This window comes from Carica papaya, chromosome 5 (assembly GCF_054855325.1).
Source record: "Carica papaya isolate Zhongbai chromosome 5, ASM5485532v1, whole genome shotgun sequence".
Taxonomy (NCBI): domain Eukaryota; kingdom Viridiplantae; phylum Streptophyta; class Magnoliopsida; order Brassicales; family Caricaceae; genus Carica; species Carica papaya.
In genome coordinates this window covers 3,122,837-3,149,395 of record NC_142313.1, presented here as the reverse complement: position 1 = coordinate 3,149,395, position 26,559 = coordinate 3,122,837, and the positions used below count along the sequence as shown (strand labels likewise).

Below are 26,559 nucleotides of genomic sequence, written 5' to 3'. Positions count from 1 at the left end.
ATAGTTCGAATATATTAAATGGAGACATTATCTAGCAAATGCAAACTTGTAAACACAAAAAAAAAAAAACTTGTCCTTTTGAGTTTGATTGTGGTATATTACCAAAAAAAATTTCGTTCTCATTTTGTATTGTACTAATATTTTTAATATTGGTGTTTTGTTACCTTTTAGTATTTCGTTTAAAATGTTGAGTTGTCATAATTTATATAATACTACGTTTTATACTTTATGCAATCAACAAAATTATTAGATTTTAACATGAAACATTTTTTTTCTATATAATACTTAATTATTTTTAACTTATCGAACATAATTTAGGAAAACAAAGTTAAGTGATTATATACACGATAAATAAATAAAATGGTAATAAATACTGTAATGAAAGCTCATTCGCTATTATGAACAAGCTCAAACAATTAACTAGTTACCCTTAATGGTCACATACATCTAATTCTAAATTTTATTTTTTTAATTAGGGATGAAATTTCTATTATCAATGTTTGAAATATTTTGTGAATTTTATATATTCATTTTATTGGTAAAAATCTAAAGCCCATCCCATTTGAAATCCTTCAAATCTAGCCATATCTAAGCAACCCAGGCTTAACATCATGTTTGAATCGTGATAAATGATAGGCAATTAACGCATAATACTCAAAATATATGAGAAAATTGTGTTTGTTTCAACTTCTAATTGTAGCAAATGTATTCGACCGACAAGTTTTTGATAAATTTTAAAACCACCGAATCGGTAGTATGTGACCGATGAATTATTTATTTTTTCTTATTCTTTCTTCATTCGTGCCACACGCAGGGAGGGCCGGACTACTCACATCTTCTTCTTGTTCGATCGACCTCTGCTTGTTCTTCTTCTTCGATTACTTCCAAATGTTGGGTCATTGATTCTACTTCTAATTTGCGTTCTTCAGCTTCTAGATTAGTAAGTATTTTTGTATTTTTTCTTTGATTTTTCCAAAAATCAAGTTATTTTGTTTTTTCTTTGATTTGCGTTTTTCACATTCTCGATAGTTTTTTCTTTAATGCAAGTGGAAATGTAAGTTCACTTACTTTATCAATTTCAGAAAGTAGAGTTGTTAATGATGATTTTCTGACTACTTCCTTAAAAAAAAAATTCGTTATATTACCAAATCTTTGTTCGTACTTTACTTAAGTGAAATGCCTATCGATATTGCTATCAAGTTTCTACAAGTCAGTTGATGCGATTTATAACTATATATAACAGTATAACTGATTAAGTTAGTGTTAAAGTGATTATCTGAAGATGATTTTCTTGTTAGTATTTTTTATGATTAATAATTTTTATAATTATTCTATTATTTAAATAAACAGTTGTTATTACTATATATTAATATACATTCATTTAAATATAAAAATTTTTTGTTATTTATATCTGTATCATTGATATTTAAATACTGTCATTTATATACATTAATTATTTATCACTAAAATTTATTCTACTAGAATGTAAATTACAATCCAGTTCTTCTGCTTAAGAGAAACGGGGTCGTTTCGGAAGAAGTAATCTTCTCCCGCTTCCTTCGTCGAGAAAGAGACAGAAAGAGTCTAGGTTTTAAGAAAATGGAAATAAACAGAGGAGCAGGTGAACTGAGCGGGAAGAAGAAGAAACGGGAAGGAAGCGCGAAGTTGGAGGACAATCTGACGAGAAGCTAGCAGCAAGTCAAGGGTTCGTGAAGCAGGAAAGAAGAAATAAAAAAATAAGAAAAATCAGAGTGGATGCAAGTCTGAGCTGAGGGGGAAACAGCGAGGAGAGGCTCGGGAAAATTTATTGCAGCATGAAGGAAGGAGAAGCGTCGATCTGGGAAGGATTTGGCGGATGCACGCGGTTATAAAAGGGGCCCGGAGGAGCAGGCGATTTGAGGAGGAAGAGTGAAAAAACTTGAGAGAGGAGCGGGAGCTGGAAAACAGAGATAGTAATGAGGGGGAGAGCCGAGCGGAAAAGGGGAAGGAAAAGAAAGAAGAAGGATTGAGGGAAATACAGAGAGGCTATCAGTTTTGGGATTAGTTTTTGGAAGAAAAGAGAAAGAAGGAAGGAACAACAAAAAGCAGAGGAGGAAAGGTATAGCCATAACATGATGATTTACGTGTAAGAATGATTTTTGGCAATGAAAATGAAATTGCTGAATGTCCACCTGGTGTGTAGTTGCATCCATTTTCATGCTCTTGATTATATATATGAGATAATGAGGAAATGCATATTCCAAACTGTTTGATGAATAGAGTTGGTTCATTTGTTTATTTTGCTATTTTAGTCCTCCTAGTGAACATTTGTTTCAAACCAATTGATGTTCGTTAACTGAATAAGCCTCCTTAAAATTTTGGTTCATTGTGCAATAAATGAGATTAAGCAGTGAGTTAAATGGGGTCATTTCCTCTACACTAAAATAAAAGGATATGGGTTTTGGGTCGTGATTTTGATTGAAGAATAAATAGCTCCAAAAAACTAGCACCTTTCCGGCAATCCAGGCACTTAGAAACCGCACTCAGAACAGGATCCTAAAAAGAGACAGCCATAGGATTATAGCATAGAGGAACACCAAGATAAAGAGTAAATATGGTTCGTCGGCCCAAAGGGCGATTTTTTTGGGTGGTATACCTGCATAAATAAAGAACTCAAAAAATTCGCCTAGCCAATTTCATTTGTATGGGCTTAGTCATTGTTAAGTATTATAATTCTAGAAGTACAAACATAAGAGCAATTAGTCTATTAACTACTTTGGGTGGCTTTCTATTGTGCAATGTTCTGTTCGGTTGGTTGTGGTTAAAAAAAATTTCTGATAAAAAAAACAGACCGATCAAAACTAACTGAACCGAACCGATCAATCTTTTGATAAAAAAAGATCATCAATTACTTTGTAAATGGATATGATAAGGTTCTCATTCTCAGCTCTGGAGTTAGAAGGGTGGTTTGATCTTTCTCGAGAATTTAAATCATGTCAGCAATTTTGTGTCACGAACCTGATACATGGTTCGGATTTGGAAGAAAGAGGAAGAAAAAGAGAGAAAGCAGAGAGCGAGAGAAAGAAAGAAAATCAAGAGTCGGCGAGAGAATATATATTATGATTTCAATAATTTTTTGATATCCTTCATTTCTTGAATACATGCTTAATTATAGGCTATAAAGGAGGAAATTGTAACCACCTGAAATGATGATCCCGATCCTTATCTATTTTTCTGTTTTTCTTTTTCTCCATTCACCTACCCTAACCCTAATTTGTTATAATGGAAAGACAAAGCTACCTTGTACGAACTTACCCTTTTTACCCTGCATATTATTTACCTTTACCCTTGGTACCTCACATTATGTCTGCCATTCATTTCCTTTGTCGCTAAGGACCCAGAAACTTTGAAAAAGATCGCAGCAGATTTTTAATGGCTTGGCATGATTCTGGACTATGGTTGGTCTTTAGAGTGCCAGCAAAATAAAATAGGGTATCTGCAGTTTGCCGAACTTTTGCAATATCTTCCTGTTCCACTACAAATTTGGGTTATATTTTGTATGGATTTTATTGAAGAATTACCTTTTTGTTGTGGAATGTGACGGTTAATTGGAACCTGCAGGACTGGGAGGTGGAAGAATATGAAAAACTTCTTCAGCTTCTGGCCAATGTTCAGCTCAGAAACACAGATGCCAAACTTAGCTGGAATCTGAATTAGAATGACATTTTTTCTGTCAAATCTTTCTATAGACATTTGGATGGCACCGGTTTCAGCATGATACTTATGATGCTTTCCCCTCTAAGCTGATTTGGAAAGTCCATGTTCCTTCAAGGATTTCTTTCTTTACTTGGGAAGTTGTTAAGGAAAGCATTCTTACAATTGAAAATCTTATGAAGAGGGGCTTTCTTATGGCCAATAGATGCTTCCTATGCAAAAATCATGTTGAAACCAGCAAACACTTGCTCCTGTGGTGTCCGGTCACTCGAATCTTTTGGACACAGGTCTATAGTCTTATGGGCTTAAACTAGGTTATGGCAATAGGCTTGGGAGGGGCTATGTATCAAGAACAAACTCAAAAGACTTATCCCTTTAACCATTTTTTGGGTCATTTGGAAAGAAAGGAACATTAGAGTTTTTGAGGGAAAAGAGAGTGATTTTGTTGCTATCAAGGATAAATGATTTCATTATTTTGGTTTTATAGTCTTTGGAAATAACCTTGATAGTATGGATGATTTTGCTTCCATTGTACATATACTAATTGATATGTAGATCTTTTGTATATGGGTGACTCCCCTTTGGTGTCAACACATCAATAGCATACACTTTTATTAAAAAAAAAAATGTGAGTGATCACTTTTCCATATACGCTGATTTTCTGCCTCTCTCTTATCTGTGTGCTGCTGTCAATGTTGCTTGCTTATTCTTTGAACAGTATTTAAGTTGTCTGGATTTCTGAAGATAAATACCGTTGATAAGGATGTCATTTTTACTGGCTCGTCCTGGACAAAGTTGTTTTTTGATTGAATGGCCGTCGAATTTCTTTCTACTCCACTTACCATCCTCAATAGATGTTCAGATTGATGTGGTAAACTGTATGTTGGGATTGTATCTTTGGTGTTTCACTAGTAGTGATGACCCCTATAAGTATGTGAACTGGATTTCATGGGTTGGTAATTGTTATAACACCTGGTTCTATTCCTCTTTGTACACTGCCTTTTTAGAGGTTGTTATGGTCATTATCCTCATGACCACTTGGGTATTGCCGTGCATTTGCCAAACTTGAGGTTGTTGATTTTTAGTTAAAGTAATGCCATAACCTTCTCTTTAAAATCTTCTACTTCAAGCTCAATATGTTGTGAAAAGTGCATATGACTGTCATCATCAGGGTATTTAATGTGAAGTCCTGTTCTTTCAAAGTTGCAGTCATATCATCATTTGTCTTGAGCAGGAAAATGCAATTAGAAGCAGGCTTCTAAATTCTATGACCCTTTCAAAGTGATTCAGAGGGTGCTCTGTTGCTAATAATTTGTATCTTCCTTCGGGCGAACTCAATCCTGTTTTCCATGTGTCACTCATTTTTTCTTTAGTAAAGGAAGAAGTATTATGGAGAAAAAAAAGAGAAAATTAAAAGCACGGAGAATAAGACATCCTCCTCAAACTGTAAAACAAGAAAAAGCAATGGGAAAAGGGTCATTCTGGGGGAGAACAAATGATTCCCTCCCAGTTCCTATGGAGCTCATGTTTTCCATATGTCTATTCATGGTCATATTCAAGCTGATCCTGTCCTGTTTCCAATATCTCATGGTGCAGTTCTTCCAGTTCATAGTGCTGCTATCAGTGAGTTTGCAGTGCTAAGTTAGAGGTCTCTATTCATTGGGCTAGTTTATATCCTGTCTAAGCTTCTTATGGACCAGCATATTCCGTCTTGGCTCGTTAACCATCTTGTGTGCTTGAGGTCTAACATTTCTTGGAGAAAGGGAGTGATGTTATGTGTCTGTCTTAAGCGCAGATTTGGACTCGTCTACTGGCTCAAAAGAAAAATTCAGAGAATTAGCCTAGCTGATTCTGTTTTTATCGACTTAGTCATTGTTTATTAAAGTATTTTACTCCTAGAAGTATTTTAACAGAGCAGTTAGTCTGCTAACTGCTTTGGTTGGTTTTCTATTGAATAAGGGTAGAATAATAGGATAAGGTTGAGGTAGTTTTGGGTGGTTACCTAACAGTTGTCTCTGTCTAAAGAATAACTGGTCTTTCAGAGCTTGTCTAGTTTCCTTACCAGAAGGAATGGTTTTGCACTTTGAGTAAATAAGAAGAAAATTTTCCAGAAACTGTCTTTTATATTTTTTTGAGAGATTCGGTGGTTTAATATGAGCCCCTAATCTATCATCAATCATGTGCAGAGAAGAGAACTCCTCTTGAAAAACTAGTAACTCTTTGGATTTTATTCTCCAAAACCGATAACAAGATCCCAATCTCAAGGGACACAACAGTAGACATATTGAGGATTGAGATTTGTATGGAAATCGGTTCAATAAAATCAAGCAATCGATCATGTACTGATTTTCAATTATGGCACTTAATGCTCAATTTAGTGTGGAAATAGACAGATCAAAGGCTTCACTCGGGCATGTTCACTTGCAGCTTAATACTTTGTTAACATTCAGGTTTTAGCGACTGTCTTCTATTTATTATTTGGCCATCTTAATTTTTTTTGGTTTACTTTATTAACAGGGGAATGCATCTTTATTGGATTCATGGCTGGCATAGGAAGTGGTGTTGCATAGGAAGAGATGCCATTCCAAAGTTGAATTGCCTTATACTGTCACCTTTATTGTCACGTTCTTGTTTCTCTCACATTATCCCGGATGCAACTGTTTCGTCATGCAGTAATTCCCCCTCCCTATTGCTTGACAGTTTCACGAGAGTCTGCTACCAAAGAGATCTCCACAAGGCCATGCAGACAATGGACATTATGGAAAGACAGTGCATTTGGGCTGATTCGATCACCTACTCTGAGCTCATCAAATGCTGTTTGTCTCACCATGCCATTGAGCAAGGCAGGCTCATCCACAAGCACCTCTTCTCTAATGGGCATCAGCCCAAGACCTTCTTGATAAATATTCTCATCAATATGTACGTCAAATTTAACTTGTTGGAAGAAGCACAAAGTTTGTTCAACCAAATGTTTGAGAGGAATGTTGTTTCTTGGACCACTATGATCTCTGCATACTCCAATGCTAACATGAAGTCTAAAGCTTTGGAACTCTTGGTTTTGATGCTTAGAGAAGATGTTAGACCCAATATGTTCACCTACTCGGCAGTTTTGAGAGCATGTGACGGGTTACTGAATCTCAGAATGCTTCATTCTGGAATTATTAAGGTTGGTTTAGAATCTGATGTTTTTGTGAGGAGTGCTCTGATTGATGTTTACTCCAAATTGGGTGAGTTGCAGAATGCACTTTGTGTTTTCAATGAGATGGTGACGAGAGATTTGGTCGTTTGGAATTCTATCATTGGTGGGTGTGCACAGAGTAGTGATGGCGATGAAGCACTGGATCTTTTTAAGAGCATGAAGAGGGCTGGTTTTGCTGCTGATCAATCTACATTGACCAGTGTTTTGAGGGCTTGTACTGGTTTGGCTTTGTTAGAATTGGGAAGACAAGTCCATGTTCATATCTTGAAATTTGACCGAGATCTGATACTTAACAATGCACTTTTGGACATGTATTGCAAGTGTGGTAGTTTGGAAGATGCTAATCATGTATTCAGTCGGATGGTACAAAAGGATGTAATTTCTTGGAGCACAATGATTGCAGGGTTTGCGCAGAATGGGTACAGCCAAGAAGCTCTAAAGTTGTTTGAGTTGATGAAAGCTTCAGGGATAAAACCAAACAACATTACAATTCTTGGGGTTCTTTTTGCTTGTAGCCATGCAGGGCTTGTGGAAGAGGGGCAGCGCCATTTTCGATCCATGAAAAAGGTTGTTGGTCTTGATCCAGGGAGGGAACACTATGGTTGCATGGTTGATCTTCTTGGAAGGGCAGGGAAACTTGATGAAGCAGTTATGCTCATAAACGAAATGAAATGTGAACCAGATGCTGTGACGTGGAGAAATTTGCTTGGAGCATGCAGGGTTCACCGGAACACAGATATAGCAATATATGCTGCTAAAAAAGTTCTAAAATTGGATCCCCAGGATGCTGGAACCTACATTCTTTTGTCTAACATATATGCAAATGCTCAAAAATGGGAAGATGTTGAAGAAGTTCGGAGAACTATGAGACACCGAGGAGTGAGAAAAGAACCAGGGTGCAGTTGGATTGAAGTGAATAAGCAAATCCATACCTTTATTGTGGGTGATGATTCACACCCACAAATAGATAATATTAAGAAACAGCTCAACCAGTTGATTCATGGATTAATTAGCATGGGCTATGTTCCAGACACAAATTTTGTCTTACACGACCTTGAGGGAGAAGAAAGGGAGGATTCATTGAGATACCATAGTGAGAAATTTGCAATTGCCTTTGGAATAATGAGCTTGTCCAAGGGGAAAACTATTCGGATCAGAAAAAACCTTAGGATATGTGGGGACTGTCATATTTTTGCTAAACTCACATCAAAGCTAGAAAAACGCACCATTGTGATAAGAGATCCCATTCGCTACCATCATTTCCACAATGGAATGTGCTCCTGCAGGGACTACTGGTAGCTCTAACACATTGTAAACATGTTCGAATTTTATGTTTGGAGGCTTGCGATGTGGTGGTATTCTTTCGCTGCTTCTTTACAAATTATAACACGGCAGAGCTAAATGGAGAAAGAAAAAAGGGTGAACAGTGTAAATCTTTATGACAAAAACATGCAAGTTAATAATTGCAATGCCTCTGTACATACCCAAGAATCCTTTGTCCTTCTCTCCATCTTCCTCTTAGAGCTCCCTTTCTTTTTTTTCCCTTGTCTCAGGTTTCCATAGCCGTCACAGAACAATCTCTCACTTCTCTATTCTGATATTTATTGTAAAATGATTTTTTTGAGAGGAAAAAAGAATTTCCATAAAAATCCTTTACACAAAATACAACATATATATGCTGTTCCCAAGATCACTTCATGGACAGATAACCTTTCAACAAAATATTACTATGAGCCTGGTTTTGTTATAGTTGAGAATTCCATTAGTTTTCATACTATCCTGCATTTGCAATTCTCTGTTTTGATTTTCTGTTTGATGCATCCCCAGGTAAAGTGACTGCTATTCTTTTATTTGCAGTTTACTTTGAAAGAGAAGTCTGATAAACATTTATCGTAGTGGCTTTTTCTTCCTGATCATTTTTTGCATCTTGTTTCCGATCATGATAACAGGGATGTTATTTATTTTTATACTCTCAGTTGAAGACTTTGATTCAAGTGTCGGTATCTGCCCATCTTTAAGTTCTGGAATCAACAATCTCTAATTCCTTTTGAGGTGAGCAAATGGCCTAGAAATCTCTATTTCTTTCTTCAAAAACTACCTAAAAGAGCACCAGTGATAAGCAAATTTCTTCTACAACCTGTAGATCACCCCATGCCAACACCTCATCTGTTGCAGAACTGGAGACAGCACAAGAAAGATTTAGGTGAGATACCATAATCTTCTAACCTCTATGCATTAAAGAAGAAAATGACCGATGGATTCTTCTTCCTGCAGATATAAAGGGCAGCCAACAATAACTTTGTCTCTTACTTGAACAATCTTCTTCTACAACCCCTTGAACTACCCGACGCCAACAAGTCATCTGTTACAGAATTAGGGACAACACAAGAAAGGTTTAGGTGAGTGACCTTCTAACTTCTATGCATTAAAGAAGAAAATGACTGAGGGATTCTTCTTCCTGCAGACATAAATGGCAGCCAACAATAACTTTATCCTCTTATCTAGTTGTCCATAGTTAGGTTTCTACCCCAAGCCGCTTCCCAAGCAAAGAAGCAATATGTCAGGAGGCCTTCTTCTATTCTAATATTTCTGTCGTGTTTCCAGAACACCATAAAAGTGGACATTAGCTTCATTTCTAGATTGAGTTCCTCTTGCTGGTGTATTTAGTCCAGGCCTCCATCTGCCAACCACATCCATATGAGTTGGAATTGCTGATCCAGTTCCAGCTGAAATTTTATAAGATCTCTCTATCTCCCACCTTTTCCCCCAACCTTGCCCCACCACTTAGCAGCAGCAGGAGACAGTCAGACTCCTTACGGATTGTAAGCAGACCTCTGGGTAAGACCTTATTTCTCACTTCTCATCAACATGATCTGAAATTCAAACAAGTAAGTATCTTCATTGGAATTGCATATGTACAAAAAAAAAAAAAATTGAATTTAATATTTTGCTAGACTATTAAATTTTGTATATGGGTTACTCCTTGGTGCTTTGTGGATTCTATACATTGTCATTTTAAAAAATATTCCTCTTTTCAATTTGTGCACACCTGCCCAATGAAGTTGCTGCAGCTTTTATGTTGTATCATTCATTTGCTTAATTCATTAAATTAGTTGAACAGTTGAAATTGCCAAAATAGACAAAGTTATGATGACTTTAAAGGTGTTATACGCTGGTCTGGTGCCTCATAGATATTATGTGCCGCAAAAATTTTCTAATATTGATAGTAACTTAGTGACTCTGTGTAGTAAGTGCTTGTTAAACACATTAAATGGTTACTACACAAAGTTATTAAATAACTATGATGTTTTATTTCTGGCATCATTAGGCTATGTAGTGATGTTTTGGTTCAAAGTGCAAATAGTGCATAAAATGATTATGGAATCAATCTACTTATATTGATGTGTTTTTTGTTATTCATGACAGCTTGCGATGTCCTAAGCAAAGTTGCTATTCGGTTGACTCTTCTTTTAAAGGTTGGTTTATTTTTGCAAATTATGATGATAATCTTGCTAGAGAAGAAATGGGAAATGTTTGTAAGAATACCTGTCAAAGTTGTGACAGCTTGGTGACTCTACGACTTTTACTATTCGTTTTACTACGCTTGAGGGTACCATGGCGGAATAGTTGGTTTTTGGCATGTGATTTGCATCTTCTTTGATATTTTGGATGTTATTAAGTGACTACTTTTCCTCTAAAGACATATTTTATGTAATATGATAAAATGTTAATGATAAATTGGTTTACAATAGTGAGAAGTTAGTCAAAGCCAGGTTCCCCATCTTTCGGCTCAAATTCCTGAGAAGGCTTGACCTAAACTTGTCCGTGGGCTGAGCTGGCCTACTCAAGTCTGAAAAAGCAGTCTGGTTGATGGTTTAGCTTGACACTGCACCTACGATTAAACCTAAATCTATTCTTTTAGTCCAAATTTTCTTCAAAAAATAAAAAAATAACCAACAATATTCAAAATCTAACACTTAAATAAATACCCTTGATAATGTTTTTAAAAATAAAATGAAAACAAGGGAAGTTGTAAATTTAAGTAAAATAAAATATTAAAATACTTTTTTAAATTAGGTATAGGAAGAATAATCAAATGTAAAATACATTAAAACTATTAATAACTTAAAATTCCAAAGAAATATAAAAGCGAACCAGGCCGAAAAGCCTTATAGGCATTTATGCCCTCGGTGCCTGTCTGGCAGGTTGGCGAGCAAACTAAAAGTTTCCTGTAGACGGATTTGCAATAAATTGAAAGAAAGTTGATTATTTTACAGAGCTCAGAAACTGACATGAGGAATTAGTGTTCTCCACAGGTGAATGTGAGATGCCAAGGCTTCCTTGTTATTGAGTAAGTGACCATAGGTGGAAACCTACTTAAAAATACAACTCCTGCCATGTCATACAGAGAACATAAAAACTGCAGGCAGGAACTCTTGAAGGTTGAACTATGGAGACCCCTCATAACTCGTCTCTTGAGATGGCACTCCTTGTGTTCTCCACAGGTGGATGTGAGATCCCAAGGCTTCCTTGTTATTGAGTAAGTGTACATAGGTGGAAACCTACTTATACAACTCCTGCCATGTCATAGAGAGAACATAAGAACTGCAGGCAGGAACTCTTGAAGGTTGAACTATGGAGACGCCTCATAACTCGTCTCTTGAGATGGCACCCCTTGTGTTCGGAATGTAGGATGTATACACCTTTAGTATTGACACGTATATATCGATTCCTTTCAAGTACTCCTCTTGGTTCAGAAACTGCAACAATAGAAAGGCTCAGATTTCATATGCCTATGTTTTCAAGACAACACAGTTTCTTGTAAACATTGCAAAGAACTAACATGAAAATCTATAAGAATTGAAACTTGAAACTATTTATTATGTCAGCGAGAGTATTTCGATTTGTTTATTGTTTTTAGTATTTTGGCATATATGTTTTCAAGTGAGTTTTAATGTTTTTTCTTTAATTTTTAGATTCTGATATATTATCATGTTAGTAAAACTATTCTTTCAAGTTAAAAGATTCAGTAAAATAATTAAAAAGAATGATTAACAGTCGTCTACACGAATATTTTACTGTGATATTTTGATCTAAATGAATTAAACAATCTTGATATGCAAGATAGAGAGATGTACCTCGTTATGGTCATGAAGCAAAATAGGGGTGTTTGTCATAGGAGAGAAGCCAATTGCTGGTAAGCCAAGTTTGCGAAAATAGCGGGCATCTGTTGATGCAGGAAAGATCTCGGGCTTACCAACCTTCCCATTAGCTTTCTTTATAGCTTCTTCTAATAATCCCCACCATGGATTAGAACTGTCAGTTGCTGTCATAATTGGCTTCCCATCTTTTTCAACAGAAACCTTCTGCTTAAACTGCCCAACAATAGTACAATCAGTTAGTGTCTGAGCTTCTCTGGCCATCTGAGATCCATGATTGGCCTAATTAAATATCTAGAGAGAGCGTAAAATCAGTTTTTTCAACCATACACTTTGTTTCCTCATGAAAAGAGTCCACCTTTGCACAATCGAGTAAGTTACAACTCTGAATTTGATAGATGTACAATAAGTCAAATAATAGCTAGAATGATTGTTTACTTTAGAATCAAAAGATTCAAAACAATGGCCAGTTCCAAGCTTCTCACATAGCTAGTTCTTTTCTGATTAAAATGCATTGTCGAATCATTTAAGGTAATTGATTCAATGATACAAGTCGAAACCTATTAAATGTTTTATAGTTATACTGAACCAAATACAGATTGGTTCTCAGCTTTTATGCAAGAGAAATTCTCATAGATTCTGAAACAAACTTAGGGTTGGTTGATGAGAACTAAAACAGCAAGAGCAGTTTATTACCTCAAAGGACATGTTTCGTGCCAGAGGTGCCCATTCCTCAGCTATACGTCTCTCCAAGGCTTCTGCATCAGCAGTTGGTGGAACTCGGATGTCAAAACCAGCTTCTGCTTCAGATGGCTGCAAATTCATAACAAAACCCTGCAGAGAGGGGGGTGAGGAGGGGGAGGGAGATACTTTCAGAGTCTAGCAGAAATACAAATGCCTTACATTCAAAGTGTGCATAATTGTCAAAGAATCTATATTACGAGTCCACTTTCAAGGGTTGTTAAGACATCTTTCATGGCATTCAATAATAAAATCATCGTAAAGTAAAATCATGTAGCAGAAATGAAATCTTTCATGGCATTCATAAATAAAATCATCATAAAGTAAAATCATGTAGCAGAATTGATAAAAAAGTTGCAGCCTTCCATGGAAATCACTTGGAGAAGAAGACTGAGGAAGAGAGCTTACAGTTGGAGAAGGTGTTCCAGCTTTCAGAAAAACCATGTTGACAGAAATCACTTCACCCTCAGCTTTCAAACCAGCCTTGACCAAATCAAACTGCGAGGCCCGGAACCTCCTCACACTCTCAATGCTTTTCAAGAGATTCTCCACGGCAGTATTGTCATAGAGCTTTGCTCCATGCCCAGGAGCCCCTCTAGCCTTAATCACCGTCCAACACGGACACCTTTCTGCATAGAACATCCTGTAATTCTCATTCGGCGAAGCCAACCCTGTTATCCAAATTCACCAAGAATGTCACGGACGATCCCCATTAATGAAATGTAGGGAAAATAAATCTCTAATGTGCAGATAATCACAACAAACTAGAACACAAATAAAAAAATATAAAATTTAACGTAGTTTGACAAGTATGCCTGCATTCCCCGCAAAATCTAAAATAAACTTTTCTACTATGATAGAACGAGAGTATATCACCAAGAAAGTTGTAAACCGACAAACTTCTAGAGTTTTCTCCCCGAAATATTCCTCTAGGTTGCACAAAATATCTCCCAAAATATGTACAAAATTTCTACATAATCAAGCCACATCAAGGACAAAAGTCAAAGACCAGTTATGATCAACTACCTTCGTCGAGCACAACGCCGACGTTCAAGTTCTTGAAGACATCGGATGATGCAAACTTCTCGGCGCCGTCGTGGCCGCCGATTTCTTCATCGGGAACAAAAGCTACGTAAACAGATCGGACCGGGTTAAACCCGGAAGACTTGAGCTTCCTGATAGCTTCGAGATACTGCATACCGACGCACTTCATGTCCTGGGAACCTCTGGCGTAGATGTTGCCATGGCCATCGACGTGAGCTTCAAAGGGATGGTGGACCCACTTCTCGTGCTCGACGGGCACCACATCGGTGTGGGAATAGAGAAGGATGGAGGGGAGACTGGGGTTCGACCCGACCCATTTCACCAACACTAATGGCTTCCCTTTTACGAGCTCGACGATCTGGGATTCGAGGGAGATAGATTCAGCCTGAGAGGCTATGAAGTTTACTGCTTTGTGGTAATCTGGGTTTGGCTGAGCTGTGTTGATTTGAAGGTATTGCTGGAATCTTGAGATTATGGCTTTCGGGCCGTTTTGCTCATTGGCTGTTACTGAATTTCTGAGGATTATAAGTGAAGAGATTAAGCATAGACAAAGAAGATGATTACTGAACCTTGCTGCCATTGTTGGATTCTTTCCGAGGACCAGACGGCTGAATGCAGACGGCGAAGGAAAAGTGATAGCAGATGGCAAGTGGTAAATGTTGGTGAAATAGATAAATACAGTAATTTATAGAAGTCTAATTATCATGTAAATTAAATAATTATTATTCGCTGAATTTTAAAAAAATTATACAAAATTTCTATATTAAATTAAAATTTTAATTATAAATCTAAAAATATTGATTTTAAAATTTATAAGTTGAATACAAACAAAATCACAATCCAAAATATGTCCCCACTAGAGAAACGAGAGGTAAAGAGAAACCAATATAGATGAAGCTAGCGGCTTTGACAAACCACACGATTCTCGTCTCTCATACCACTCTCTCTCTCTCTACCTCTATATTTCCACTTGCGCAGGAAATGTCTGTAAAGCTAAATCCCAGTTCAAGTTTCCCATTACTTTCGAGTGAGAACTAGATTTTTATATACGTTTCTTTCGGTTTATTGCAGAATTTTCATACTACTGGTATAGTAGATTGGAGTTCAAGAACAGACCCACTTCAAAAGTTGAGCTTTTTGTTGATGAATTTTACTGTATTGGGATTAATTCTACCATTTTGATCTAAAAATTTCAAGTTTTTATGGTATTCTGAGATTGAACTCCCAGTCACCCACTTATTAGATCAAGAAACCCACTTAAATTTTGATCCAAATTGCTAATTTTATCTGCCAAAGTTTCTTTCGTTGTCGCTTCAGAAGAAAATCTTACTCGAGAATTGATTTGTTGTGGTGTTCTGAAAGGGATTAAAGCATGTTGTTTCTGAAATTCAGTTTCTTTGTCCTAAATAAATGAGTTTTTTATTAGCCTGTTGGAATCTGGATGTTGTTTTATTTTTGTTTTTGTTTCTAAATTGGGTTACTTAATTTGTTCAACTTCTTTTGCGGTTGCTTCTAATTTTAAGCAGGGGTGAGAATTTGATTAGCTTTTGGGATTGAAAACTGTTGAAATGACAATGTTGCCTGTCTGCTCAGCTACTGCCTGTCGTTCTTCTCATTCTCAGGTGAATTTCTCAGTTTGAGTCGCTGCTCCCATTTTAGTTCCATATTATCAAGCATCTTCCTGCTTGAGTCTGGAAAATTTCCCTGTTTCAATGGAAAATACTTTTGTACATAGCAGTATAAAATATTTGGTCACCTGGGTCGGTATTTGGTTGTTATTTATTAATTTTTTTCTTTTTCGAGCCTTTTCCCATTCACATTGATTGTAACATTGTTAGTGTTTAAAGGAAGAATTCAATATACACTGACACATAAAACTATCTGATTGCTCTTTTACATTTGTTCATAACCCATGTTTCCTCCTGAGTGATGAAGCTTAGGTGTTAGGTTAGAATAGGAAATGAGTTATTATAGTATGGTTAAGTTCAAGAATCATCAAAGCACACAGTTTTTTTCTGCCATCAAGAGGACATTTCTTATGCTCCTAGCCCTTGAACCAATATTTCAGACAGTCAACAGTTAATCAATTATCTGGTGCATTTTTGTGTAGCCAGTTTTTCTTGATATACTTTTAAAATTTTATATTTGTAATTTTATATGACCAAGGTTTTATTTTGTGTAAATGAAATTGTTGACCTGCAGATTTGTTTCCATAGTGGTTTGCGACCCATTGCTCCATTCCCAAGGGATCTTGACTCTAGGTGTAATGTAGAAGGGAGGGCTATTTTCAACTTGTCAAAGGGAACTCATCTCCATAGGATTTCGTCTAAAGTACAAGCAGCCAAGTATTTTCACTCCAGTTTTGTTGAGATCAATGAAGAATCTGTTTCCATGGATTTGATTAAAACTCATTCCTGCCAAAATGAATTAGATAACATTAAATGCAGTATGTCAGATACTTGGAGTTCTACTGTAAATGAATCCCATCTTCTGGGAAGCAATGAACTAAAATATGTAGGAACCTCTGACTTGTTGCCTGTGGAAGAGGGCCTAAGTGACCTACAAGAGCAGCTGGCCGAAAATGCCAAAGATTTGATAGGAAATGCGGAACCTGAACCTTTATTGACTGTTGACATAGCACCTAATAATCTATCTGACGCTTTGGACTTGAATAACAGTGTGAAGAATAGCTTTGAGGAGTTTATTGCTGGGGTTAAGGAGTCTTTTGGATCCTCTTTTAATAAAGGAGAAAATGCTGTGAAAAGTTCAGTTGATACAATCACTTCGTCAATAACGGCAATCACTAAAAATGCTTCTGAAGCAGTAGATAATGCTGTTAGTAAGGTGTTCCCAACAGTGGATCAAACAGGAGAATTTGCAGGCAATAAGATAACAAGCTTTTCTTTTGACTTGAAGCAAACCTCAGGTGAAGCTACTGTTGTTGCTGTTAATTTGTTAAGACGTGCAATTGTTGCAGTGGAGGATTCTATAGCAAATGGAGCTTCTTTTCTTGTTTACTCTTATGGGTCTGCTAAGGAACTACTTCCTCCAGAGATCAGGGATGCCCTAAATTTGTCTGAAGAGAAAGCAGTAAATATCTTGAGGCCTATCGGAACAGCTTTTCAGCGGGTATTTCAAAATATCTTGAGGCCTATAGGAACATGTAGAACTTGTACAAATTCTTCTAAGGATTATTAAATTTAAATATACTTGAAACAGGTCTATATCACCATTGAGGAGTTAGAGAGAAATCTTGGCTTGAATCCAGATGATCCCATTCTTCCGTTTGTTCTTTTCCTTGGCACATCAGCCACTTTTTGGTACGGGTGTCCTTTTGAATATTTATTTTTTCATTCTTTGGAGGAAAAGCAGTCTGTTGCATGAGAAATTTATATTCTTTATCAGATGTCACAGGGTTTTCTATTGGCTGTGGGCGTATGGTGGATACTCTGGAGATTTGTCACCTAAATCAACTTTGGAGTTGTTGACAGGAAAAGAGAATGCTTTGTTAATTGATGTCCGGCCTGAGGCAAGAGATTGTAAAATTTTCTGGCCTTTTATTTATAGCATTTATTGTGTTTCCAACCTGTTACACCTATCAAAGAAGCTTAAACAACCACATCATCATATGCTTGTTTAATTCCACTTTACTTTAGGGCTTTGCGTTCTTGAACTGTCCATCAACATGTGATTTAGCCTGAGCCTGAAGGCTCAAAATATTCTTGTTCTTTTTATTTTCTTAAAGAAATTGTTCTCCCATTTTGAATTTGAAATATATCAACGAGCTAACCTTGGAGTATTAACTTGCTAAAGGTTCTAAGGGAAAGAGATGGTGTTCCTGATCTTCGAAGGACAGCTCGTTTTCGCTATGCAAGTGTGTCTCTACCTGAGGTTGGTGTCTGCATTAAAAAAATATTATTTACATAAAAAATATGAGGGTTTTTATTATTCTTGAGTTGTGAGAAGCAAGATTTTCGGTAGCTCCGGTTATCAGCTTCCTTGCTGATTGTAGAAAACAATGCTCAGTGCAAGTGCAAAAGAAAAACAAATGAAAATGAACTTCTGAACTCAGATTTATCTTTTTTTTCTTAGGTTATGCATTTTTCGCTTCTATCAGGTTTATGGTCCAGAACGGAAGATTTTCAAGAGTGCAAAGGAACTCAATGATGCTCTGGTTGCTGTTGTTATCCGGAACTTGAAAACAATTCCAGTATGTAGCTTCATCTCTTGCCTAACTCAACTCTCTACAGGTTTTGATTACTTTCCGATTGAAGCATATTAAGGGTATAAAAAATAAGATTTTGTTTTTGGTTTCTTTTTTTGTAGTTTAAAATTGTGCAATGTGACTCCAGCTTTTGCCACCATGGACATCACAATATTGTTCTATGATCCTTTCCATTTTCCAAGAGAAAATCACCAAGTCATGATTATGTTAAAAGTTATGCATTAACTACTAGCCCGTTTTGTACTTCTATAATTCTAGAAGAGATGTAGATTGCAAAAACAAATGAACATAGTGATTTTAGAATCAATTTCTTTTCTCCAGTCAATCACAGATGGTGCTTACTGATTTGTCTTAGGTGACTTAACATCTTATTTTATACATTTCTTGGAACTTTGGATGGGAAGTAAAGTTGCCTCATCAAGACTAACACAATAGCAAGGCCTCATGGGGTAAAAGATTTTATGGGGAAAATGCTCAGTTTTTAAAGTATTTTCTGCTCTTCTTGTGTTCCAATAATCTATTCCTTTGCATTTTTCCTTAACCAAATGTGGGATAAACTGATTTCAGAGCCTTATTTTCCCACTACCTGTAGGACAGGTCCAAGGTAATAGTTATGGATGCTGATGGTAGTCGTTCCAAAGGCATTGCAAGAGCACTGAAAAAACTTGGAGTTGAGGCATGTATCTTGATCCCTTAGTCTCTGAATTTTCCCAGGCAGTTTGCATCTACTAGTCACACATTTTTTTATGTACTCAGAATGTCGCTATAGGTATCTTTATGTATATGAGTCTCATGTACCATGATGGTTGTGCTTTTAAATATGTTTTTTGCTTTCTAAATGCCTAAAATTAAGAAAAAGGAAACTAGTCTCAATTTTGACACTTAAACAACTAAACAATGAGAAAAATGTAGTTGGGATAAAAGAAACCCCAATTGACAGTACGCGAGTTCCTATTTTGATTTCTGTAACTAACTCTATAAATTGGCTGGCCATTGTTTATTGATGGTGCTGTGTTTGTTTTGTCTTTTCTCTTTTTGATTTTCTTTTATTTTTATTTTTTTTAGGATACTTAGTCCACCCCTGCTGTACTTTTCTCTCTTCTTTTTTAATTATATATATCTTCTCCACCAAAAAGAATTTATGGATGACTATATGTGTCACTTATACATATATATATGTAATTGTCGATCATAACTGTTCTGCCTTTTAGTACAATGGAGAAAAAGAAAGAGTCTATTCAGAGTTCTTTAGTTACAGTTTGAGTATAGTTTCTCGTTGTTGTGTCAATGTGTGCAGGCTACATTAACCATGTAGTATTCTGATGAACTTAGGAAGCATCAACTATGTTGACCTGATCCTTGGAGCACTGTCTGTTTGAATATTTTTGAATTAGTGTATTCAAACAGATTGATAATTGCCTTAGCTTCTGTAATACTGGAGTTGTCTGATGTAATTATGTGGTTGCAAGTCTGCTTATGAACTAAAAATATCAGAAAACTTATGGACAGGATCAATTTGGAACAAAATTTTCTGCTAAAATAGTCAGATCTGCAACTATGAGGACCATTGTTGTGGAAGTAGTATGATGCTGGTTTTCACGTTTATTTAAATTGGATTCACTGCTACTACATGTGTAGAAAGTTAAACTCCATCCTTAAAATTGTGTGGCCTGAATTTAAGATCACTTAGTTACAAATTAAGAAAGTCCTAACTAATTGTTTGCTGGTGAATTACAATAGAGACCATATATGGTCCAAGGTGGGTTTCAATCGTGGGTTAAACAGGGTCTTCGGAGTAAGGAGCTCAAGCCTGAGACAACACTTACCATACTGAATGAGGTATTTATCCTTTGTTGTTTCATATTTCGTTTACTTTCAGAGAATTTTTTCATAATATGATCAAAATAAGTTCCTTTGGTGAATTTAATAAATTTAGAATGGATGAAATTGACTAGGCTATGCAATGTGCAGCATATATATTCTCCACAGTATTTGGTTGATTTATGATGCCTTTATGTAGCTTTCATGACTTGCTTTCTTTATATTTAGCAAGTTATCTATGCAGAGCATGAAGACCCTAAAGTGGAGAGTTTACAATATAGAAGAAATATTTATGCAATTTTGGTATTTGTCTATTATTAGCAACGTTTATCTTTTTAGGAATATTAAGTGGTTTACAATGTTAGGAATTATTTAGAAATTTGATTTATATTCTAATTTAGTAGTTTCATTTGTATTCTAATCTAGTAGTTTTCTACAATTCTGATTTATAATCTAATTTTGTGATTTATTTTCCTATTTGTATGGTCTCTGCTTATGTATTGGGGGGGGGGGGGGTTCAAATAATACTTATATTATTATTATTCTACTATTGTTAACAGTTCAAGCTACTTTTGGGATCCAATATCTTTCTTTTGTTCTTTGTTTTCTTAGTTTTACTTCAAAACTCTCTGTCCTATATCAATTCATGTGTATGCATGTGCATCTATATGTTAATCAAGGGATTGGGCTTTCATTAGTAACCTTAGCAATTAATACAAACAACACCTAACAAGGCGGTGTCAGGAACCTGACCTCAGTAGTGAAGAAATTAACGAAGAAGAAGAGTTGCAGCAGAAGTAGAAAAGACTTTAGGAGAAGATAAGAGCAGAATCAGGGAGAAGAAAGGTTGAAAATGTAGAAGAGAAAAGAGGAATTGTTGTAGAGAGAAAAACTGCATTTTTTTGATTAAAATTTTCTTCTTCCCAATCACTTCCCACTCTGCCCTATTTATTTCCTTCTGCTCTATTGTAGGATAGAAGAAACAAATAATCCATCAATGACACCTCAGCCACATAATTCACCTGGTTAACTATAAATTTCACCTGGTCAGCCCTTTATTTCACCTAATCAGCCATACATTTCACCTGGTCAGCCATATATTTCACCTGATCCTGACATTATTCCCCCACGAAAATAATCCTTGCCCTCAAAGACTAGTACCTTCCTGCTTTTGTTGCTACTCTGCATCAATAGAACTTGAATTTTCGTCACGGAACTTCAAGATATTGAATATAGCCATAACCAGAGCATCAACATGATCCAATTGACTTGCTGTGCTTGAAGCGGGGAACTCCTGGTTGATATTCGCGGTGGGACTACCCTTAATTTTCTCAGTTGAAAGTTTGTTAACCTTGTCCAAGTCAGGAGAAACTTTGGACCATGAGTCATTTTTTGCATCTTCTTCTATGGCATTCATGGACTTTGAGTCGTGAACCTTATATCTGGTCATAAGATTCATCTGGCTGCCTGCACCTGTGGCAACAGAATCCTGAACCAAAGAATTAGCAACCCTACTACACTTCACAACAGCTTCTAAATTTTCAAATGTGCTTGAACCAGGAGATTGATCAGACCTTGATGGTGACTCTGCATCTGTAGACTTTTCTCCTGTCATTTGTAAGTGGCCTTTTTCCATCTCTGTCTTCATTCGACTAAAGCGAGCCATGTAAGTGATAGAACATAATGCAGCCTCCGCCTCAAGCCAAAGATTCTTATAGAGGAGAACTTGAGGTTGAGTTTCTTCTTCATCAGGAAAATTCTTAATAAGAACTTTCTTTATAGCGTGGGTCATGTTATCATTTTTCACCTCTTCTGCATCAGCAAACACAACATGTTGATTTTTTACCTCCTGGGCACTCTGTTTGCTGAACTTACCCAAAACACCAGCTGCAAGTACCTTTGACATCTGAGGATTAAGCACACTCGGATCCTTAAGAGGCAAGACATTCAACTGTACACCTGCCTGCAACATCTCTATAAGCTGGTCAAACTTTTGGTAAAAGAGAGCTAATCTTTGATCGAGGAATGCTTTAGTCTGTTGTTGAGAGTCGTAGATCTCAGACATGAAGTCTGAGAGTCTTTGGTCAATCTCTCGAACATTTTCTTCTAGGGTCTGTAACTTCTGTGGTTCGCTCATCACGGCTTTCCCTTTATTTTTTGCCATAGCACGAAGTTCACTAGGGTTTTTTCTGGATTGATATGCTTTGATACCAGGTTTTCAGGAAACTGGCCTGAGTTCTAAAGAAATTAAGGAAGAAAAAGAGTTGCAGCAGAAGTAGAAAACAGTTTAGAAGAAGATAAGAGCAGAATTAGAGAGAAGAAAGGTTGAAGATGTAAAAGAGAAAGGAGGAATTGTTGTAGAGAGAAAGCTGTCTTTTTTGATTAAATTTTACTTCATTCCAATCGTTTCCAACTCTGCCCTATTTATTTTCTTCTGCTGTAATGTAGGAATAGAAGAGAGATAATCCATCAATGACACCTCAGCCACACAATTCACCTGGTCAACTATAAATTTCACCTGGTCGGCCATTTATCTCACCTAGTTAGCCGTACATTTCACCTGGTCAGCCATTTATTTTATCTAGTCAGCCATACATTTCCCCTGGTCAGCCATACATTTCACCTGGTCGTGACAGGTGGCAAAATGACTTTGATTTTGGTTACTTGATGTTAACAGTAAGCCAAGTATTTAGAGATTAAAAAAATTGATGTCGAAAATTTTCTGAAATTGTTCTTCATTACAAAGTTCTGGAAAAGAAGTAATGATTCAGTTTTTAGAATATTTTCCAGCTGGATTCGGATGAATAAGATGAGTGAATATACTATTTGTTAGTGCTTTTTAATCTGACATGTCTGAATTTCAGTTCTTTTTAATGCAAACTTCAACTATTTCAGGAAGCTGAGGCAATTCTTGAAGATATCAGTCCTACTCCATTTCAAGTTCTCGGGTTTGGTGCGGTAAGATTGGAATTTATTAATATCATACGTAAGTTATTAGCTAATATGTTATTGTTCATTGTGGTTAAAACCATTTTCAGAATAGTTTCTTAAATCCAGAGGGATGGGTCAAATGTAGTAATAATATTCTTTCTACTATAAAACATGCACAAAGGCCGGCCCCTTCTGGAGACTTCATCCTTGTAACATTAAAGTACTGCTGTCTTGGTGGGTCTGATAATCTAATTTATCATGCTTTCCTGGAGATTGAACATATTCAGTGGTTTTTTTAGATTTTCCATTTCTGAAACTCTGCTCTATCTTCTACTGAGATTAAATGGACCATGCATATCAGTTGTTTTGTTGATTACTGAATGATCATTTGGACTTAATTTTATGATTTTGATGCATTTTCAAGGGAATCTTTAACTAAAAAAATCAAGTCCCTTTATGGCAGGGTTTAGTTGCAGCATCTTATGCCTTACTAGGTATGTATATTTCGATATTATAAATGTATTTGTCATAATTATATAAGTGAATTCTACATGAATTGCATATTATTTTGTGCTTACATGCAAATAATATCCGACCTTTACGATCCATTTTCTAATCAACAAGGCCTTCGCTTTTAATAAATATAGGAATACCTTCTGTATATAATTAAGTTACTGGGGACAAGGTTAACCATAAATGAAGGAATGTCTATCTGCATCTATTCCTTTACACTAGTGAAAGAAAAATTGGCCTTTCAATGGAAAATGCTTCGGTTAGAACAATATGCTTTCATTACAGAAGTTTTGGCTGAAAATATATTTGAGATAAAAATGAAGGGAAGAGTATGATTTTACCCATTCTTCCTCCATTTTGCTATCTCATCTTTTAAAGTACAACTTTTTAAACTGAAAATAAATAACTGTATTCACATGGATGAAATTTTTTTTCAAATTTCCAACATTACTTCTTTCATCTCTAACTAAAGAAGAAAAAAGTTTAAAAAAAAAGATAGAGAAATTGAAAGGAATTAATTATATTATGCTTTTGACTCTTGGAAAATGGCAAGCACTTCGTGAGATCCCAAAAGAAGATGATGATAGTCAAAATGGGACATGGGAAATGTTATTGATTTTTACCAGAAAGTTCTTACTGACATAGTTTGGCATGTTAAATAATCACCATCTGTTCTTCTGTTGAGGAATAGGTATTATCAAAGCAAAACAAAGATGGAACCTGGTTTTTCTCTCAGCTATTAAATTGCACACCTTGTGTTCACTCAAAGGAAGTGCTGCATTGGGTTAAACATTTTGCAAGTCTATATGCATATAAGTGATTATGGGTGTGCTTGCTGCAAACATGCGTGCAGCAGAGGATGTGAGGGAGGGTAAAACTAACTGTAAAATGCTTGCTTGTGTACAGTTTAAGTTGGCAAGTTTTCATCTAACTTTGGCCTTGACTTGTAAGACTAATGGCTTCTACCTAGAAAAGTAATATTTGCTTTTTACGGAATACTACCGTGCCTTCTATTTGTTCTTCTATCATGAAATAAGCATGGATAATTTTATTTCAGAGTGGGAGAAGACATTGCAACTTATTGGTGTTTTCGGCCTAGGGCAGGTACCATAACCGCATTGGAGTATTTTGGTTAAAACATTTTTTTTAAAATTTTGACATTGATTGTGATCAAGATCCTAGTTAAAGTACAAGCAGTTTTCTATTATTTAGCTTGGGCATGCATGTACAATATGACATCATGCAAATAAATGCTAGATATTGAGTTCTTTGCAGTAAGAGAAAGTGTGATTGAACCTACAGATACAGTCCTGCTTTCCTTTGGGGAGGGAGTGGGGAGAACTAGCTCACAAGTTTCTTAAATAGAAAAATGGAGTTTTGGACAAATGGATCTATAATCATTTTGGTACTTTGATTGGGTTGATAAAGTTCATTATTTTTAAAACTGGGATCATCTGCTGGGGAATTCTATATCAGTACTCATATATTTTTCCAGTTTGCTGCATCTATGCTCGGTTTCATGTTAGGGTGATTGCTCTTTTCTGCAAATAGTACCGAGTAAATCAATTACTTCTACAATTAGGATCCTGATTCATATATTTGTTGTTGCTGCATCATTGAACTCAACCAGACTATATTTCGGCGGGTTGTTTCCTATGAGGGCCCTGAAGATTTTAGAAGAGATGTGAGGTAAGCCAGCTTCTATCCAAAAAAGATTTAACATTTGGATCAAGATTCATAGTCTCTTCAGGATTTTCATGTTTTTAATCTGCTTTGCAAGGGATTGAGCTTCTTGTCTATCTTACTTCTGTAGGAGGATATCTAATCTTCTCCTTCTTTGTATATTTTTCTCATTCTGTCTAATGATGTCATGTTTTATCGAAAAAGAAAAGAAAGCTATCTATTATGAATAACTTCCTGACCAGGAAGAAGCATTTGCCTTAAGATGATCAAACAATATTCTTTCTTGTTTCTCATGGGTGCTATTTGCTCATTTTAACAGGCCAACTGCCGATTAAATTGTCAAGTTTATCTTTTATCTGTGTTTTTTATGACTGTACTATATTTTATGGTACTTGTGCAAAAAAGGATCAAGCACTGTTCAATAGTCCGACTAACTGGGTGATACCTTAACATTTGAAGGCTATTGCTTGCTCCTGTTCGACTTGGAGCTCAGGCTTTCTCATGGGCAGCTGGGAAGTTAGAAACAAATCGTGTTGGCCTGCCAACATCACCTTCATCCTCAGACGTTCAAAGCCGGGTGTTGCAGGCTGCAGCTAAGCTTGAATCTCAACCATCCAACATTGAAGGAATCAGCCAAGATCCATCTCCAGAAGGGATGGTTCCTATTAATGAAAACATCGATCTTTCTGAAGCATAAGGATTGGAGAACCTCTTTTTTTCGGATTCTCTCTCATTATCGAGATGAGAAGTAGATGAGTTGTAATGTGGGTGACTTCAAATTTTAACGGTTCGCTTGATTTGGATGACTGACCCTTCTGTGCAGATATGGAGAATAAATCTTGTATATTTCCTAGGAGGAGTTTAGAGTCCTGTTGCCTGTACATTGTGTCTTACTTCTTTTTTGGGTGAAACAAAGAACTTTTTCTTTTGAAGTTTATTAAAAATTCAATAAAATGGCTCAACCTTACTCATGATTTAATAACTTTTGTTATAAAAATATGTAGCTGCTAGAAATAAAAAACAACTATTTTTTTTTTTTTAAAATTATTAAATAACAGCAGGAATTATATAAGTTATGATTTTTAGAATTTTCAAATGAAATAAGAACTAGGTGTTGAGAGAACTTTTCTTTTGAATCCTAATAACTCTTTAAAGCCTACTATATGATATAACTGAAAGTATTTATAACACGAAAATAAAGATTTAAGAATTCTTTGAAAGACTGTAATTTTACATTCAAATGTAAACAAAGTAAATTTTATTATGAATCCATGTAATTTTTTTTTTTGTTGGAGAAATATATGATGTTGAACAAAACAACTTCAATGTTGAAATTCATAATTTTTATAATATTGACTATTTATAATTTTAAATTCGAACGGCTATTTTTTTTTTAATTTAGTCACATTTTGAATGTGATATAACTTTAATTTTTTAGAAAAAAAAATAAAAAATTATAATATTAATCTTTTGAAAGTTGATAACTTTACACCTAAAAGTTTTTTCTTTTTAATGATTTTTCTCTTTTATGTGATGTTTCAAGATGTAAA

At 35.8% G+C, this 26,559-nt stretch overlaps 3 protein-coding genes across 15 annotated transcripts; 2 read left to right on the top strand and 1 right to left on the bottom strand.

Annotated features, from left to right (window-relative positions):
- Positions 1–1,509: 1,509 nt before the first annotated feature.
- Positions 1,510–8,580, top strand: REME1 (Pentatricopeptide repeat (PPR) superfamily protein). 2 transcript variants are annotated; one of them, XM_088219848.1, is made up of 3 exons: positions 1,510–2,098; positions 3,601–3,980; positions 6,211–8,580. In XM_088219848.1, exons 2-3 carry the CDS (start codon positions 3,919–3,921, stop codon positions 8,189–8,191), a joined length of 2,043 nt encoding a protein of 680 aa, XP_088075974.1. In that variant the 5' UTR covers positions 1,510–2,098; positions 3,601–3,918; the 3' UTR covers positions 8,192–8,580. The 2 variants fall into 2 exon arrangements, with proteins under 2 accessions (XP_088075974.1, XP_088075975.1); XM_088219849.1 differs by lacking the exon at positions 3,601–3,980 and having other exon boundaries at positions 1,511–2,098.
- Positions 8,581–8,728: 148 nt separating this feature from the next.
- Positions 8,729–25,991, top strand: LOC110821394 (Rhodanese/Cell cycle control phosphatase superfamily protein). 12 transcript variants are annotated; one of them, XR_015819075.1, is made up of 17 exons: positions 8,729–8,944; positions 9,036–9,095; positions 9,167–10,368; positions 15,363–15,458; positions 16,039–16,965; positions 17,056–17,156; positions 17,251–17,365; positions 17,650–17,727; positions 17,954–18,046; positions 18,654–18,737; positions 19,802–19,900; positions 22,778–22,840; positions 23,277–23,307; positions 24,233–24,272; positions 24,384–24,430; positions 24,957–25,015; positions 25,469–25,561. XR_015819075.1 is itself a non-coding variant. In XM_088219850.1 (17 exons), the coding sequence occupies exons 5-17, from the start codon at positions 15,405–15,407 to the stop codon at positions 25,704–25,706; spliced, it is 1,989 nt and encodes a 662-aa protein (XP_088075976.1). In that variant the 5' UTR covers positions 8,729–8,944; positions 9,036–9,095; positions 9,167–9,730; positions 10,319–10,368; positions 15,363–15,404; the 3' UTR covers positions 25,707–25,991. The 12 variants fall into 12 exon arrangements, 6 of the variants coding, with proteins under 6 accessions (XP_088075976.1, XP_088075979.1, XP_088075978.1 ...); XR_015819074.1 differs by having other exon boundaries at positions 24,233–24,300; XR_015819077.1 differs by having other exon boundaries at positions 23,238–23,307.
- On the bottom strand, positions 10,982–14,512 carry AQI (Peptidase M20/M25/M40 family protein). The gene is made up of 5 exons (XM_022051357.2): positions 13,819–14,512; positions 13,201–13,463; positions 12,748–12,885; positions 12,031–12,267; positions 10,982–11,652 (listed from the first exon to the last, which is right to left on the bottom strand). The coding sequence occupies exons 1-5, from the start codon at positions 14,414–14,416 to the stop codon at positions 11,539–11,541; spliced, it is 1,350 nt and encodes a 449-aa protein (XP_021907049.2). The 5' UTR covers positions 14,417–14,512; the 3' UTR covers positions 10,982–11,538.
- Positions 25,992–26,559: the final 568 nt, after the last annotated feature.